Source organism: Emys orbicularis, chromosome 3, assembly GCF_028017835.1.
Source record: "Emys orbicularis isolate rEmyOrb1 chromosome 3, rEmyOrb1.hap1, whole genome shotgun sequence".
Classification (NCBI taxonomy): domain Eukaryota; kingdom Metazoa; phylum Chordata; order Testudines; family Emydidae; genus Emys; species Emys orbicularis.
Genome location: NC_088685.1, coordinates 49,977,516 through 49,993,757, shown reverse-complemented (window position 1 = coordinate 49,993,757; position 16,242 = coordinate 49,977,516). Strand labels below are relative to the sequence as shown.

Here is a 16,242-nt window from a genome sequence, read left to right as displayed (position 1 = left end):
TTCTCAACCAAAGAAGGGTTTCAGATTATAGAGTTCCATTTTTAAAACAATATCAGAAGCTTCTACGCCTTGCATTCTAAATGTGTAATTTGTCTTTAAATTCTTGTATGACCTTGCCCCAGTAACAACTTGACTTGTTGATTTGTGGTATTCTTTGCACTTTTGAGGTCAAGCATGCTACAAGACTGTAGAACTGTATGTCATTTGAAAGCTTTTTCAACGTTCCATCTGTTGCTAGGCGCATTCAGTACTGGGCTTCTCTCCAAAAATGCACTAGTATCTTCATTATTATCCATATTCTAGCCAGCATTGGAGACACCCCTCCTCTTTTCAGAGATTTGTTTTCTCTGAGTGTACTTGGTGTTTTTGTATACATTACTTGTCATTAATACCTAAAAATCTTTGAGATTTGTGATAAATCCAGTTACTCTAATGTGATTGAAAATCTATAAGGTTTACCTCCTGGTGATGTTTTTGGCTTACAGAATTCCCTACCAGCCGACTTGAAATGAGTGCAGTGGCAGATATCTTTGACAGAGATGGTGATGGGTACATTGACTACTATGAATTTGTAGCAGCACTTCATCCAAACAAGGATGCATACAAGCCTCTTACAGATGCTGACAAAATTGAAGATGAGGTACTCTCTCTATAGTTATCGCTCTCAGATAACTAATATATTCTACTGGAATCACACACTTAATAGTGTCATTAATTTTATTTTCCTTCCTATATAACTTGAATTCTGCCAATTATTTAGGCTTCAGAAATGTGATAATTAACATTAAAATAATTATTCCAACTGTGTTTTTGGCAGGTTACAAGACAGGTAGCTAAATGTAAATGTGCAAAACGATTCCAGGTGGAGCAGATTGGGGATAACAAGTACAGGGTAAGTCTTCACAACACCTCCATGGTTCTTTCAGTCCAAACATTCTCAAGGCAACAGGACTACATGAGCATTTGGGTTACATTAATTTACAAAAAGCAACAGAGGGTCCTGTGGCACCTTTAAGACTAACAGAAGTATTGGGAGCATAAGCTTTCGTGGGTAAGAACCTCACTTCTTCAGATGCAAGTCAATTTTTTATTGATTAATTAATTCTGTAAATTAATTAATTTACAGAAACTTTGTATCATATACTTATGTTTGCTCAAAGTCTACCTGAAATTATGTAGTTTCAGCTTCACTAAACTTTACATCAGTAATTTGTGTTAGAAAATATAGACTAATAACTTGTTTAACTTTCAACTGAACCTACAATAAACCATTTTTCTCAGTATTTAGAGAGATTTGTATATCTAAATAGCAAAATGATTTAAACAGTAGCTGGTCCTGCATACCAGTATATATTGACTTGTTAACTGATTGATTTTTTTTTTTTTACACCTGAGTAAAAATGGATTTTCCAAACAGATTCAGATTAAACACATGGGACTGTATTGTACTTAGAATATACTTTGGTCAAACATTTTTATCATCCACATCCCCTCTTTTTACTTTTTTCCAGCATACTGTACCTTCATCTAGTAGCTAGACAGGAAATGTGCCAGGTATCCTAAAAGCAGTTCAGGTACCAGAGATGAATCTGCCATGTTGCAGAGAAAGTCATTTGTTACCCTCAGGTTCAATAACCAGAACGTTTTCAGATGAGGTGCTCATTATTTGGCTAAGGCAGACTATGGAACATCTTCAGATGATTTTAAAAGGGAAAAAAAGGACCAGGAAGGTAACAAAGGACTCATGAATCCTTCCAAGTTCATACTCTGGATAGCTAATTACCTGCACATCTCTAAACTAGATCCTGTATTTAGAAGTTTCAATGTGTGTGTTAGTTTGCATGTGTTCTCGAGTCATACAGAGAATTTCTTGTTAAACTAATTGTGTCTTTCTTCCATTTTTCATTTCTTATCAGTTCTTCCTGGGAAATCAGGTATAAACCAGTGGAATGTGTTCTGAAGTTTTTATTTTTTTTTTCTAATAAATAGTCATTTAAGCTTGCAATGGCCACTCTTTTCCCATACTTTCATCCTGAGCTAATTCATTGTTGGTCAGCTGTGGTGTTTCTGTAAATGCTATAAAGTGTTCCTGGTTTCAGGATCTCCTTCTCCCTTTTCGTTTTGCCTTTTGTCTCATTAAGGAGATTACTTTTAAGGGAACCAGATAATGGACAGCAACAATGTATATGATAAGTTTCTTTGCATTTTAATTATGATTTACGACGAGTGTTAATTATTCTACTATCCAGAGTTTTTATATGTAATATATTACAGCAGTATGCCTCAGAATTCTATGTTGTGTCATATTACTTAGTCACTTATTACCATTCCATTTTCAGAATCCTTGAAAAATCACAGTGCATTAAATTAGAAATCAAATGAATAGATTGATTGATTAAGAATCAGTTCACAATGTATTGCACATATTTTTAATACAAAACTGTGTGGACTGAGTTGGCAGAATAAACTTGAAGTTCAAATTTGGACTGCTTCCATTCCCCCATCAAAATATTTTTAAAATATGCCATCATACCAATGCTGTGATGTACAGTAATTGTGTTTAAAAATACTTCTAGCGTGTTAGTTTGGTCATCAGTATCTCTGGTTGTGAAAGTGCCATACAACACTAATTGGAAGAAATGCGGATCAATGACTCCTTCATAGGATGGACACTGAAACAACCTGTTAAAATATAGAATCAGCTTGCCTGCCTTGCAAATACATGAAAATGCCTAATACTAAAGTTACCACTAGCATCTTATTCATGTTCTTGGAAAAACAACTACATGAATAAATGATTTTAGGTGTTCTAATGCTAAAGATACTACAGAAATGGTAATTTTGCCGTGGCTTTTAAAATGTTGTTGGCAGAGATTATTATAGCATAGTGTGTGCTCAGCAAAAAGTAGCCTTCAGCACCTACCTTTGCCAAACTACTTCTGTCCTAACTTTTTAAAATGAGTTACTGTATAGAAAGAGAGGGCCTTGATTTGATAAGACTTTTTGAAAACTATGCTTATCCTGTGTCTGAGAAAGGAAAAGTAGAATATCTAATGTGATTAACTGAAGTTTATTGCTGCAAGAAGCTACAAAACATTATTTCAGCAAAGGATAATAAATTTCCTAAAGAAGCTTGGCCAAATTCTGTTCTGGTAGCAATGGATTTACATGGCTGTAACCAAGAGCAGAATTTTTTCTTCATTGACACTACACAACCTATAAACCCATTTATTAAACTGCTTGTGTTTCTCATTTCAAGTTTGGTCAATATTTATTATTGTTTCACCTAAGAAAGTCTGTATCCAAAATATTTTAATAAAAATCTGGAATGGGATCATTATGGAAGCAGCACATTGGAAGTTGTGCTATTTGTCAGCAGCCATGCTAGCTGAACAAGTTGCAGCATAAACAGGTCTTAAAGGAAGTATCCATGCCTCAGTCTGGCTGCAACGCAGAGCCTAAATGGGGTATTAAAAAGCTGAAAGCCAGGGGATCTTCAAGACTTCACAAAGAATAAGAAGAAACCTCCTCCTTAACAGGCAAAACAAAATAGTTAGTGGGCTTGTGGGCTACATGCTTTCTCATTGAGCTACATATCTAAGAAGATGGTTCCTCATTATAAAGCTATTTAATGGATTAAAAAAATCTAACATAGAGCTCATTTAAATTTACATTTTGCTCATTTAGACACAATTTTCTTTGATTATTAAATTAAGCTTGTAAGCTTCCTATTGTTTGGTTCCCAGAAGTAATATTCCTTTTGCCCTCTCTTGCCCACTTTGCTTAAGCAGTGCCAAAGGTCTTTTAACAAGTAAGTAAGGAGCACATTTGTGTGATTTGGCTTTAACATGTTTCCATCACTTCACTGGAGCAAATAGGTACAGTTACTCCAGCAGTCAGATTATACCTAAAATGTGTGCATTTGATTATGATTGACTTCAGCGAGGTTCTGCATGCATGCAGACCAGAGGTCGGGATTTGGCCTCTGGATTGTATATCAAATTAAACATGTGCCATCAACTAGAAGGTGTTGGAGCCCTCTGGTTCCGTTTTCATGAGATTGTGAGATCCTTCATGAAATTATGAGTGTTAAATTAATTTAGATCTTGTGGAAGGTTTTGGATTGATAACACTGGAAAGCACAGTCTCTTCTGTTTTCCTCATAACAAGTACAGCATGTTGTCACAGTTGTGCAAACCTCGGCAGAATAATCCCTCAACTAAACAAAAGTGCTTCAAACCTGTTTTGAGGTTAAAGCTTAGTTCACTCCCATGTTAACTAAATGCTTGGCCTGTGCTGCAGAGACTGCCAGCAGATGTGCCAGTTCTGAAGGCGATATTATTTGATGATTGGACATTGGTAGGAACTGGATCAAAGCAGCCAGCTGTTTTCACACAGGCCACCAAATAATGAGAAGGGTATATCTTTTGGTCACTACTGACTGACTTGATCCAAATTTGATCCAGTGATGTGCAGAGGATTCTGCAGGGTTTTGAAGGTATTTCATACAAACTACACTGAACATTTTTCAAGACCATACTACGCTTTAGGCCCAGTCTTCAGCAGCACAAAATAAGCAGTTAGCACAACACAGGAGGGGTGGGAAGGTGGTTTTAAGCCATCTTTCTGCTCCTGTGAATCATGAGTGTGCTCTGCACACAGATCAGGATTGTTCTAATTTGTGCTAGCTGCCAGCTGCCCCAAGGGGCCAATATAGCAACCCCAAATCACAGCCCCTTTTTACCAGCTATGCCACCTTCACCCAGCCCTGGGCAGGAGGGTGGCTTAGAGCTGTTAAAATGACTGTAAGGTGTTCCTGTGCTCAGCTGATGAGCGGAGCAGTGTAAAGCTCCCCTGATTTAGCTGAAATTCTAGCCCACTGATCTATCATTTGAACAGTTTTCCCACACTTTTCAGCTGAAAGTTTCATATCTTTGAAAACTGTATCCCTGCTATTGCAAAAAGAGTTCAGTGAAAGTTTTTATGCTGATTAATTCATACAAATGCAGAACATAACCAATTATTGTATTACTAATTTTGCTGCTTTCGCAAGATTAGACAAAATCTTGAGAATCAAGCATAAAATTAAGCCTGGCAGCCTACCATATTTCTTTGGATTAATACGGTGGTGTTCACCTTGAAATCCTAGCAGCATTGACAATTTTCATAAAAAATCATATTTTAAGAGTTTACTAATGATTAGAAATTAAAACAGAAATTTTGATGATTTTAACCCATCAGAGCTGAAATGCATATTTTATGTGTGGAGAACTATTGAAAACCTAAGCATTTTGTTTAATCTTCTTACAGTTTGGTGACTCTCAACAGCTGCGTCTTGTTCGCATCTTGCGAAGTACAGTAATGGTTCGTGTTGGAGGTGGCTGGATGGCACTGGATGAATTCTTAGTAAAAAATGATCCTTGCAGGGGTATGTAAGAAGGTTGTTTTAGAATGGACATTAAAATCATTAACGGGATGCAGTCATTGTCAAGAACTGTTTGGGATTTTTTTTGCAGGATAGAAATTGAACTGTATAAAACACCTGTTATTTATTTAAACAGTGACTCAGTGCATACCTCCTAGTTCTGGTTTTGTGTATTTTAAAATCCTAAGGGCCAAACGCAGCTCCATAACATCTGTATAAATCCAGAGTGACTCTGATGCCTTCAGTAGAGTTACTCCAGGTTTATACTGGTGTAACTAAGAATTAAGCTTGGTTAAGTGCAGTACACGGCATGTACACTGGTTGTATGACTCAGCAGAAACAAAATGTAGCAACAGTTTTTAAAATCTGCTCAGCGGGAGTGAAGTTTTAAAGCCATAAATCAGCACAAGGTAATCAGAACCAAAGAATCACAGCCACAAGGTCGGACTGACCTAGGGACTCATCCTGTCCTCAGACTCTGCTTGTGCAATGCTGCATTCTCACTGGCATTCTCCCCAGAAGCCCTTCTTATAGCTCTGAGCCTTGCGTAGAGAGCGAAAAGAGCAGCTCTGTGCTGGGAACTGGAGAGTGACCCTGCACCTGTCTTGTGGCAATTGTATACAACATGTTGCTCTATCAGATTTTACTTCACAAACTGGCAACAGCTTAATGAGGGATGGATGTTTGCAAGAAGTCCCATCCCGATGGGATAGTGGGTTCTCTCTGGCCAAGAGGAAGTTAAAGCCTGATTCAGGAATAGCAGGAGCTAAAAGAGAAAGGGGTGAAATAGCCAATTGAGGTTAAAGACAAATAGTAGCAAGAATGATAAAGTTAGAAAATTATAATAGTTACTGTACCTGTTCAGAGTGAGTTAAAAGCAAGTAACTTTATGTAGTTCTTTATGTAACGAGTATAGTAACTAATGTAATAGGATCAGACAACAATTGAATAGGAAAGTTAAAGGGAAAGGTGAGGAAAAAGATAAGTCACTAAGGGTACGTCTATACCCAGCCGCTAGTTCGGCGGCTGGCAATCGAACTTCTGGGTTCGACTTATCGCGTCTTGTCTGGACGCGATAAGTCGAACCCGGAAGTGCTCGCCGTCGACTGCGGTACTCCTGCTCAGCGAGAGGAGTACCGCGGAGTCGACGGGGGAGCCTGCCTGCCGCGTGTGGACCGAGGTAAGATCGAACTAAGGTACTTCAAACTTCAGCTACGTTATTCACGTAGCTGAAGTTGCGTACCTTAGTTCGATTTGGGGGGTTAGTGTAGACCAAGCCTAAGAGTAGGGAGCATGCTCATCTTCAGACTTACTCCGGTAGACTCACTCCCATTCCTTGCCTAAGAACTGCTAGGTTGGACCCAGGATTATAAAAGTTTAATAGACAAATAGATCACTTGTATTTTGTAGTTACTGTTGCAGTAGGGTAGGTAACGTAAACAAAAAGAAGAAACTTTCAGGGACCAAAAAGTAACCCATAAGCAATAACAGTGGATGCCATTCATAGATGGAAATCTTTACCACAAGAGTAACAGCATTTCCTATTTTAAGTACTGTAAAGGGAGTATGACAAGCGGAGTAGAAAATGTCAAAAGTGAGGTGTTGTAAATGTCTGTTTTTAATGGTATTCCAAAAAAGTCCTGCTGCCCACCAAAACACCGGTATTTCATATCCCGAGGAGAAGTGAAGTGTATTGCAGTTCCAGCTGAGACCGAAAGCCTGATTCTGCACTGGCTGGAAGTCAGTAGGGTCATTTACACCTTTGCTACCATTCTTATTTGCTAGCATTTTACTCTCACTCTGAATAGGGTAAACGACTCCACAAAGTGCAAGGCAGTGGAGAATTAGGTGCTGCATGATTTCACATGTCCAACAGCATTCAAGAGATACCATCACCACATTTCAAATTCTACTCTCAGGACTCTTGTGTAGGGCTGGCCAGAAAACAATTATGTTTCATTTAAAATGTTGAGAAGGTTTCAAAAAAAAATTGTTCTAATGCAGAATAAACTGAGACCTTTTGAAATATTTTGCAAAGAACAACAACAACAAAAACCCATGAGACACCCCCCCCCCACACACACACACACACCCGCCAATAGCTCAGTGGTTAGCACACTCACCTGGGAGGTGGGAGAGTCACTGCTCCCAACTCCCAGGTGAGAGCCATAACCACCCGGCTATAGAGTCACTCTGTCTTGCTCTCACCAGAAATTCTATCTTGGACCTGATAAAACTTCTGTCAAAGCTGATACATTTTCACATAACATTTTGATATTGACAAAATAGCATTTTTCAATAGAAAAGGTTTTGTTAAAAAATGTTTTGACCAGCTATACTCTTGACATGCTGTTCCCTGGGGCTCCACATCCTACTCAGATTGTAATTGACTGCTATCATGATTAATAAACATCTGATTATTAGAATTCTTTATTACTTCCCCTCAAAGAGCTGGTGCTGGTCCATGCCACTCCTGCTCCCTAATTCGGACATGTATGTGGAACACCCTCTGTATAAGTCCTGCTGTAAGTCTCACTGTGCCTGGGCCCCAATTTAACAAGTTGTTCAAGTACATGCATAGCTTAAAGCATGTTAATACTGAACTCTTTGGGATGCTCACATGCTTAAAATTACACCGCCCATTGAAGTCAATGATAAAGCTGTCATTGACTTCAGTGGAGCAGGCCCCTCCTTAAGCCTTCATGTCTGCCAGGAGCTACTCACACACTGCATATTTCATAATGCTCTCATTATATACAACTTAAAATGTATGGTAACTATATGTAAAACAGTTTCATCTTATATTACATTTTTATGTTGGCAGATTTTTTTTTTTTAAATGGAGATATCCTATCTCCTAGAACTGGAAGGGACCTTGAAAGGTCATCGAGTCCAGCCCCCTGCCTTCCCTAGCAGGACCAAGTACTGATTTTGCCCCAGATCCCTAAGTGGCCCCCTCAAGGATTGAACTCACATCCCTGGGTTTTGCAGGCCAATGCTCAAACCACTGAGCTATCCCTCCCCCCTTTCTTACAGAAGGATGCTTGTCACTGCTGCTAAGTCTATTCAAGCACTATTTTTTGCTTAGGGGAACTTTGAGAGCTAGGTTAGGAACACTTCGAGAGCTTTTACATTGAGTTCTGTCTTTTGGCGTGTTCTGAGTCTCTTGCATATGCAACTGCTGTACTTAATTTCTTCTCCTGCTAACAATTTTCTTTAATGTGATCCATATCCTGTGTCATTTTTTCTAGTTCATCATCATGGGAGTAAAATGTTACGTTCGGAATCAAACTCTTCAATTACCACTCAGCCTACCATAGGTTGGCAAACCTCTCTCTTCGTCTCTCCTGCTCTGTCTTTCTCTTCCTTTCTTTCCTACTCTTGCTTTAATATGTATATTTTTAACAATATGTTTAACTCATCACATTTGGCTTAACATTTTTCTACGTGGGCTGATGCTTTACATGCTACATTTTTTTTGACACTCTTGAAAAGTGTTTCAAAAACAATTGTCATTCATGCTGATACAATAAAATACTAACATGCTACGCATCTGATTCTTCTGGAACGTTCTCTCGTATGTGCTTTATGTCTGTGTGAGTGCTTAGCCATCGATTACCTCATTATAGCTTGGGTTTTGTGGTCATCATTGCATGTTGCCAAACTACTGTAATGCATAGTTTAGAATAAATATATTTGCTGCTTTCCTGCCATTTGTACTTGGCAGGTTTTTCTGGACCATCCAAGCAAGTGTTATTTATTATGAGTAGTTGTAGTGTTAGTTAAGCAGATCATTAGGTTGTGTGTATGTGTTAATAGTTGGTTGATTAACAATGATTTAGCATGTTGAGCATTCCATTATCATGCTGACTTCCTTTGACAGTGGTTCATTCCTGCTAGCCTAAGATGCTAGAATAAGCATGTTCTACACATGAACTGCCGTGTGTCTGAAATGAATGCATTACGCAGTAATGCATTTTATTTGTTGTCATACTGTGCTGGAGATGGCATGACAAAAGAGGTGACAAACGGACGTGTGACTGATCTGCATAGCTGACTTCTTGCCCCCTCTCTTTGATGTGCTGCAGCTAAAGGGAGGACAAACATGGAGCTGCGTGAAAAGTTCATTTTGGCAGATGCTGCAAGTCAGAACGTGGCTGCTTTCCGTCCAAGAGGTCGTAGATCACGACCTTCTTCCAGGGGTGCTTCTCCCAACAGATCTGCTTCTATATCAAGTCAGGCTGGCCAGGGAGCTTCACCACAAGCAGTTGCTACAAGTACACCCAAGGTATGACTAAATACATGACGCTGCGTTAATCAGTGAATGGGATCTATATAGATTGCTCCTGTTTTAAACATTGTTAACAAAAAAGAGAATTTATAGGAAAGAAATATCTATATTTTTCTTCACCTTCTTGAGGGGTGTTTTCAGTGTTGTTCTCACACTTGCTGCTCTTTTGCAACACTGGAAAAGACTCCCTTACATTTATGGTGCCATATGGGTAAATCAGCAAACAAAGAATGCATTTTGAAGGAGCAAATATGCACCTCTCCACTGCATTTCAGAAATAAATCATACATCCTCTTTTTACAGATTGTTTGTCATCGATTTCTGCTTTGTTTTGATTTTTTTTATATATATATTAACTGTGAAATGTGGTCTCTGTACCCTGGATATCCCTCTCCAATACAGGATTTTCCATCTACTGTCCTTCATATTTTGATTTGCCATTGTTTCATACAGACACCCCATCATTTAACACGCAATTATGGTAAACCATGGTTGACAAACAGCAAAACGTCAACTCCTTCTAAACCATCAGAGTCCTCAGAATATCAAGGGTCATCTTCAGAGGTACAGTAAGGACAGAGATTCTAGTCTAATGAACTTCCTTCACTAAAACTATGAACTCACTAACAGTCATTACAGTTCTTTGCACAGCTGCACTGTACCTTGCATATTAATACACTCTCTTTTAGACCTCTGTCAAATATTTTTATATCCTTTTTTCTAAACTTCAACTGATCTTTTATTCAGTGTGTTTAATATATTAGAGTCTTAAGAAAACTCTCCCTATGATTCTTTAATGAGTATATCTTTAAAGTATAAATGATCAATAATGTTAAGCTCTAAAGTGACAATTAATATGATACCAGTTGTGATGATGAAATTTAGAAAAATCCCCCTACCTTTCACTTTGGTTTATGGATGGCATTTCATGAACTCCTTTCACAACATTGTTTCCTCTGGGCTTCTAGTGTACTGTGCACTCATACTATGCAGACATGAGATTAATAAATTATGATCTGCAGTAGGAAGTTACTGACTGAGGAAATGCTACTCCATTGTGAGCAGGATGGCATAGGAGACTGGTAATTGGATCCTTTCAGCAGTTGAAATTCAGCTTACGTTGGTAATGACTCACAATTGCTATAATGAGATCACGGTTTGGTGACTCATGGAAAATGAGTTTGATGGTCTCGTTTCCTGTGCACATTACAAAAAACCCCACTAGCAATGTAATAATTAGCACCCATGTTGGCAGTCAGACTGGTTTGAATGGACATGGAGCCTAAGTACCTGATCCAATTGATATCAGTGGAATGACTCCAATTGGATCAGACCCCAAATTGTCTTCTCACTCCTAAAAGTTGTCATTCTAGATCAGGGTTAAGGCACATTGATGGGTTAGTGTGGGGAAGCTGGCACTACCACTGCCTCTGGTATATCTGTTCCGGACATAAATAGAGGATTTCAGTGTCCAATGCTGTCAGCCTGGCACTTTTCAATGCTAAATTCACATAACTCTGTATGGCTTTGCTCAGTGATGCATAAAGCATATAGAGGTCTTTTTCACTCATTCCTTGTGTAATACTATATATTACTGTACACATTTAGGTCTATTGCTTTAAAATATTAAAAAAGATTTAATCATAGTTCAGAATTTAAACAGCTGTTAATTTCTAATACATTTGCTTTCATTTCCTTTGGTCCCTTAGTTAACTGAATATCCATATAAGGTTAATTGATGGTACTTAAAATCACAGCTGTGGGAAGGAATTTGTAGTACAGGAAGACCAATGAAAAGTCATGTTTTTGCTGAATTTGCAATCAAATGAGAATCCGTGGCATTAATTTAAGAACTTCCACATGTGATGATTGCCTCTAGCAGTGACTGGAAAAACATTGCAGGAAGGTATTATTTTATTTCTTAGTGATAGTGTCCCCGCAGCCCTCCAGGATGGCGGGTCGACTTGTCTTTTCTTGTCTCCCTGGTGAAGTAATGGGATGCTACATGGTGTCTCCACGGCCAGTGGTGTGTATGAGATAGAGCTGTAATGGCCTTTACTACATCTCCCAGCTGCTGCATGTGCTGTCTATAGTTTCAATGAATTTTTTTTAAATTAATGTTTCAAATCCCAATGCTTTTGAGGTTGCAGTGGGGACAAATAACTGAAGGAGGTAATGCATTTCTCAGGCATTCATAGTGTTTTAGTGTGTGAGTCCTTTTATGTTGATTGAGTCAAAATGATTGTAGTGGTTTTCCCTAGTAGCTGGTGTGATGTGCAGATTTTATTAAATAAGGCATAAATGGCGATTGGCTGAACTACTCCAGTTGTGCCTTATCTCCCCCTGAATAAATAAAACAAACTCATCCAGGGCAGGCCACCAACAGAAGAGTTACTGCAGGGCCCCTACTAGTTAGGAGCTAGAAAACCAGCAATACAAGACTATGGGTAGAGACATTGTCAACAACATAAGGCCACGGAGAAAACAATTATTTTTAAACTAAATTAGGGTCTCACATTTTCTTCTGCTCTGGTGCAAAGAGGTTCAAAATCTGGTGATCTGGGGGTTTTCAAAATTTCATAAGTCTGTGCTTTTTGCACCAAAATCTTTAAATGAAAACAAAAGCATTCCACACATATAACTGTGGGCAGATGGTTTAGGCCAGATAGGCATGCAAAATGAAGCTTCTTCTCTCTAGTAATATGCTAAGTACTGTACCCTCAACTAACCTAATATGCTCAGATAATTAAAATATATAGTGGTAGCATCTTTTTAAAAAAAAATACATTGATACATATGTAAAGAATGTTATAATGTTGATGCTAAGTAGACTGAATGATTTTATAGCTAATGATTTTTAGGCACTACATGGTAAAAAACTGGTTCAAATTATTCTCATTACTAAATGATGATTCCAGCCAAGACTTTGTATTTGGCATGCATGTTCTGAAGATGATGATAGAATTCCAAATTCAGAGCCATTCAATACATCTCAGTGATGACAGATGAAACAACTGTATTTGTCTTATGTAGGGAACACCAATACAAGGGAGTAAACTTAGACTGCCAGGATATCTGTCAGGGAAAGGTTTCCACTCTGGAGAAGACAACAGCCTAATATCAACAGCAGCTACCAGAGTTAGAGCGCAGTTTGCAGGTGAGTGCTTTGATTTTAGAACTTGATACAATGCACACAGCAAGGGTTGCCACCGCTGGAGAGAATACCTGGGGACAAACAGAGATTTAGTCATCACTTGCAGATGACACTAAACTGGGAGGAGTGATAGATATGCTGGAAGGTAAGGATAGCATACAGAGGGACCTAGACAAATTAGAGGATTGGGCCAAAAGAAATCTGATGAGGTTCAACAAGGACAAGTGCAGAGTCCTGCACTTAGGACGGAAGAATCCCATGCACTCGTACAGACTAGGGACCAAGTTGCTAGGCAGCAGTTCTGCAGAAACATGGGGTTACAGGACCTAGGGGTTACAGTGGACAAGAAGCTGGATATGAGTCAACAGTGTGCCCTTGTTGCCAAGAAGGCTAACGGCATTTTGGGCTGTATAAGTAGGGGCATTGCCAGCAGATCGAAGGACGTGATCATTCCCCTCTATTCAGCATTGGTGTGTCCAGTTTTGGGCCCCACACTACAAGAAGGATGTGGAAAAACTGGAAAAAGTCCAGCGGAGGGCAACAAAAATTATTAGGGGGCTGGAGCATATGACTTACGAGGAGAGGCTGAGGGAACTGGGATTATTTAGTCTGCAGAAGAGAAGAATGAGGGGGAATTTGATAGCTGCTTTCAACTACCTGAAAGGGGTTTCCAAAGAGGATGGATCTAGACTGTTCTCAGTGGTACCAGGTGACAGAACAAGGAGTAATGGTCTCAAGTTGCAGTGGGGGGGGGGGTTAGGTTGGATATTAGGAAAAACTTTTTCACTAGGAGGGTGGTGAAGCACTGAAATGGGTTACCTAGGGAGGTGGTGGAATCTCCTTCCTTAGATGTTTTTAAGGTCAGGCTTGACAAAGCCCTGGCTGGGATGATTTAGTTGTGGATTAGTCCTGCTTTGAGCAGGGGGTTGGACTAGATGACCTCCTGAGGTCCCTTCCAACCATATTCTATGATTCTATGATTTCTCTATGTGATGTGCACATTTGTGCTAATGTCTGAATTGCAACACCTGTAGTTTATAATGGTTCCCCAAGCAGCCACTAAGGAAATACTTAAAAGCAAAAGAGCAGATTCTTAACTATATCCTTGCAGAGCTCAGATGCATTGGAGAGTGGCTGGCCATCAGGGATCTAGCTGTGGCCCCCTGATCATGAGCCACGTGGCCCCGATGAAAATAAGAGTCGCAGGGGAGCAGCTGCAACTTACACCACTGGTGTAAGGGCCCTGAAGGATATTACACTAGTGGATAAATGGGAGTATCTGAGCTCTGTTCCGCCCTGCTGCCCCCAGCACACCTCTATGTAAGGGATGAGGTTGGGTGGTTGGCATAGGAGGCAGCAGCGCCACTTCCATCTGCATTCAGCACTTGCAGAGTACAAAGTGGATTTAGGAGGACTGGAGAATCCTACCCAAATGGTTCCTATCTTTTAAGCTGTTACCATTTTCAAGAAGAAATAGTTTAATGCACATGTTTAGACCAGGCTTTCTTTGCACTTACAGTAAGCCAGATTTGTTGATTCTTTAATAATTAAAATGAAACTTTTACTCTATATAACTTTATTTCATTTAAGATTCTTGTTGTGATTTTTCCACCTGACACATGAACTGCATTGACACAAATGAAAGATGTCATGCATGTATTGAATAAGCAAGATTTCACTTTATCAGGCCTTGTATACATTGATTTCTTCATTCATCCACTGGAAAGAAGGAAATCATTTTAAACAGTACGAACATATTGCATGGCTTATTGCTTGTTTGTTTATTTCCCAGGTACAAGTAGCACATTGTGTCTTACAACTGTATATCCTTGGAGTGAAGAAGCAATTTAAAATTCTGCTAGTGCGTAATACATAAGTCAGAAGAGAGGCCCACATTTTTTAAAGGGTGGGCAGTTCTTTTGCAGTATCCATGTTGCCTGTGTAAAATTCCTGATGAGCATGCAGAAGTCGGAGAGTGACTGCATCTAGATTTGGAAAAACTTAGAAAGCCAGGGTATATTGCAAGACTAATGAGTTGATAGAAGCTGCCAGGATAATATGTTTTTATGAGAAAAGCTAGCAGCTGAGTTTATTACACCTCAGTATTTAATCACACATTCCTTTCTCTTTATTAGGAGAAATAGCATTGTTTTATAGACTCATAGATTTTCAGGTCAGGACCATATGCATCATCTAGTCTGATCTTCTTCATAACACAGGTCAAAGAATTTCACCAGTAACTTGTGCATCAAGTTACATGAGCTAGAGTGCCAGTTTCAGAAAGATGCCCTGTTTTAGGATTAGCAGAATGTTTGCCTCTGTGCTCATTTCCTCACCTTAAGGAGCCAGCCATGCAATCCCTCGAGCGGCAGTGCTAAGCACAGGCAGCTTGGAGGATCAGACCTTACATATTTTTCCTGAGGGGTACATACTGACCTCACTTCATGTATGCCAGTGGGAGTTCCAGGGTGGCTTATGAAATATTTAAGGTCCTAAGTGTGTAAAAACACCCACTAAATGTCTCTCGTTCAACCCCATCTCCCTAATGCCGATGGACATCTTTCCCCTCTCCTTACAGACACCAGAAGGACTCCAAGTAGACCTGGAAGCCGAGCAGGAAGCAAGGCTGGCAGTAGGTCAAGTAGCCGCCGAGGCAGTGATGCATCTGACTTTGACATTTCAGAAATCCAGTCTGTGTGTTCAGATATGTCAGAGACTGTTCACAATGCAAGCAGACCACAGCCCCGAGCAGGTTCTCGGCTAGCATCAGGCAAGCCTTCCAAAATTCCAACTCCCCAAAGGAGGCCACCAGTCAGCAAATTGGACAAGTCCTCCAAGAGATAATGTGATCAGCTCCGTAAAGGTCTTTGCCTTGTGCATTAAATATTTAAGTTTGTAAGATGTAAAATATTATGTAGAAATTATTGTGAAATATTGCAAGAGGTGGATTTTTAATTCTGCAGATGGCCTTATTTGTGTATTTGTCCTTTTATTTTGTGTGTATACTTTTTGTCAGATTTTGTTTGTTTGTTTATGCCATATCCTATGTGAAGGGGGAAAGAGTTTTAATGTAAACTAACAATTGTACACAGTAATGTGTAGAAAGTACACTAAAACAATTCCCAAATGTGCAGTGTACTGAATGTACAGTTAAGTCTCTGCAACCTCAGTCAAATAGGCCTATCACTCCATCATTAGTTAACAGGAAAGGATACCTCATGATTTTTCTTTAAAAAAATAAAATAAAAAGCCAAAAGACACAATTACACATTTTGAATTAACTAAACGAACACTAAATGATGTATGTCAGACTTACTAAGGAATAAAAAACACATTCACACTACAATTATTTATGCAGCATCTCTTGGAGAA

General features: G+C 39.2%; 1 protein-coding gene across 1 annotated transcript in view; it reads left to right on the top strand.

Moving 5' to 3' along the window:
* Nucleotides 1-15,714, top strand: part of DST (dystonin) — a 434,612-nt gene extending 418,898 nt beyond the window's left edge. Inside the window, 8 exon segments of the mRNA XM_065400686.1 lie at nt 486-640; nt 818-892; nt 1,917-1,934; nt 5,311-5,428; nt 9,514-9,713; nt 10,170-10,280; nt 12,750-12,873; nt 15,449-15,714. Of these exon segments, the coding sequence (XP_065256758.1) occupies nt 486-640; nt 818-892; nt 1,917-1,934; nt 5,311-5,428; nt 9,514-9,713; nt 10,170-10,280; nt 12,750-12,873; nt 15,449-15,714 (1,067 nt within the window).
* Nucleotides 15,715-16,242: the final 528 nt, after the last annotated feature.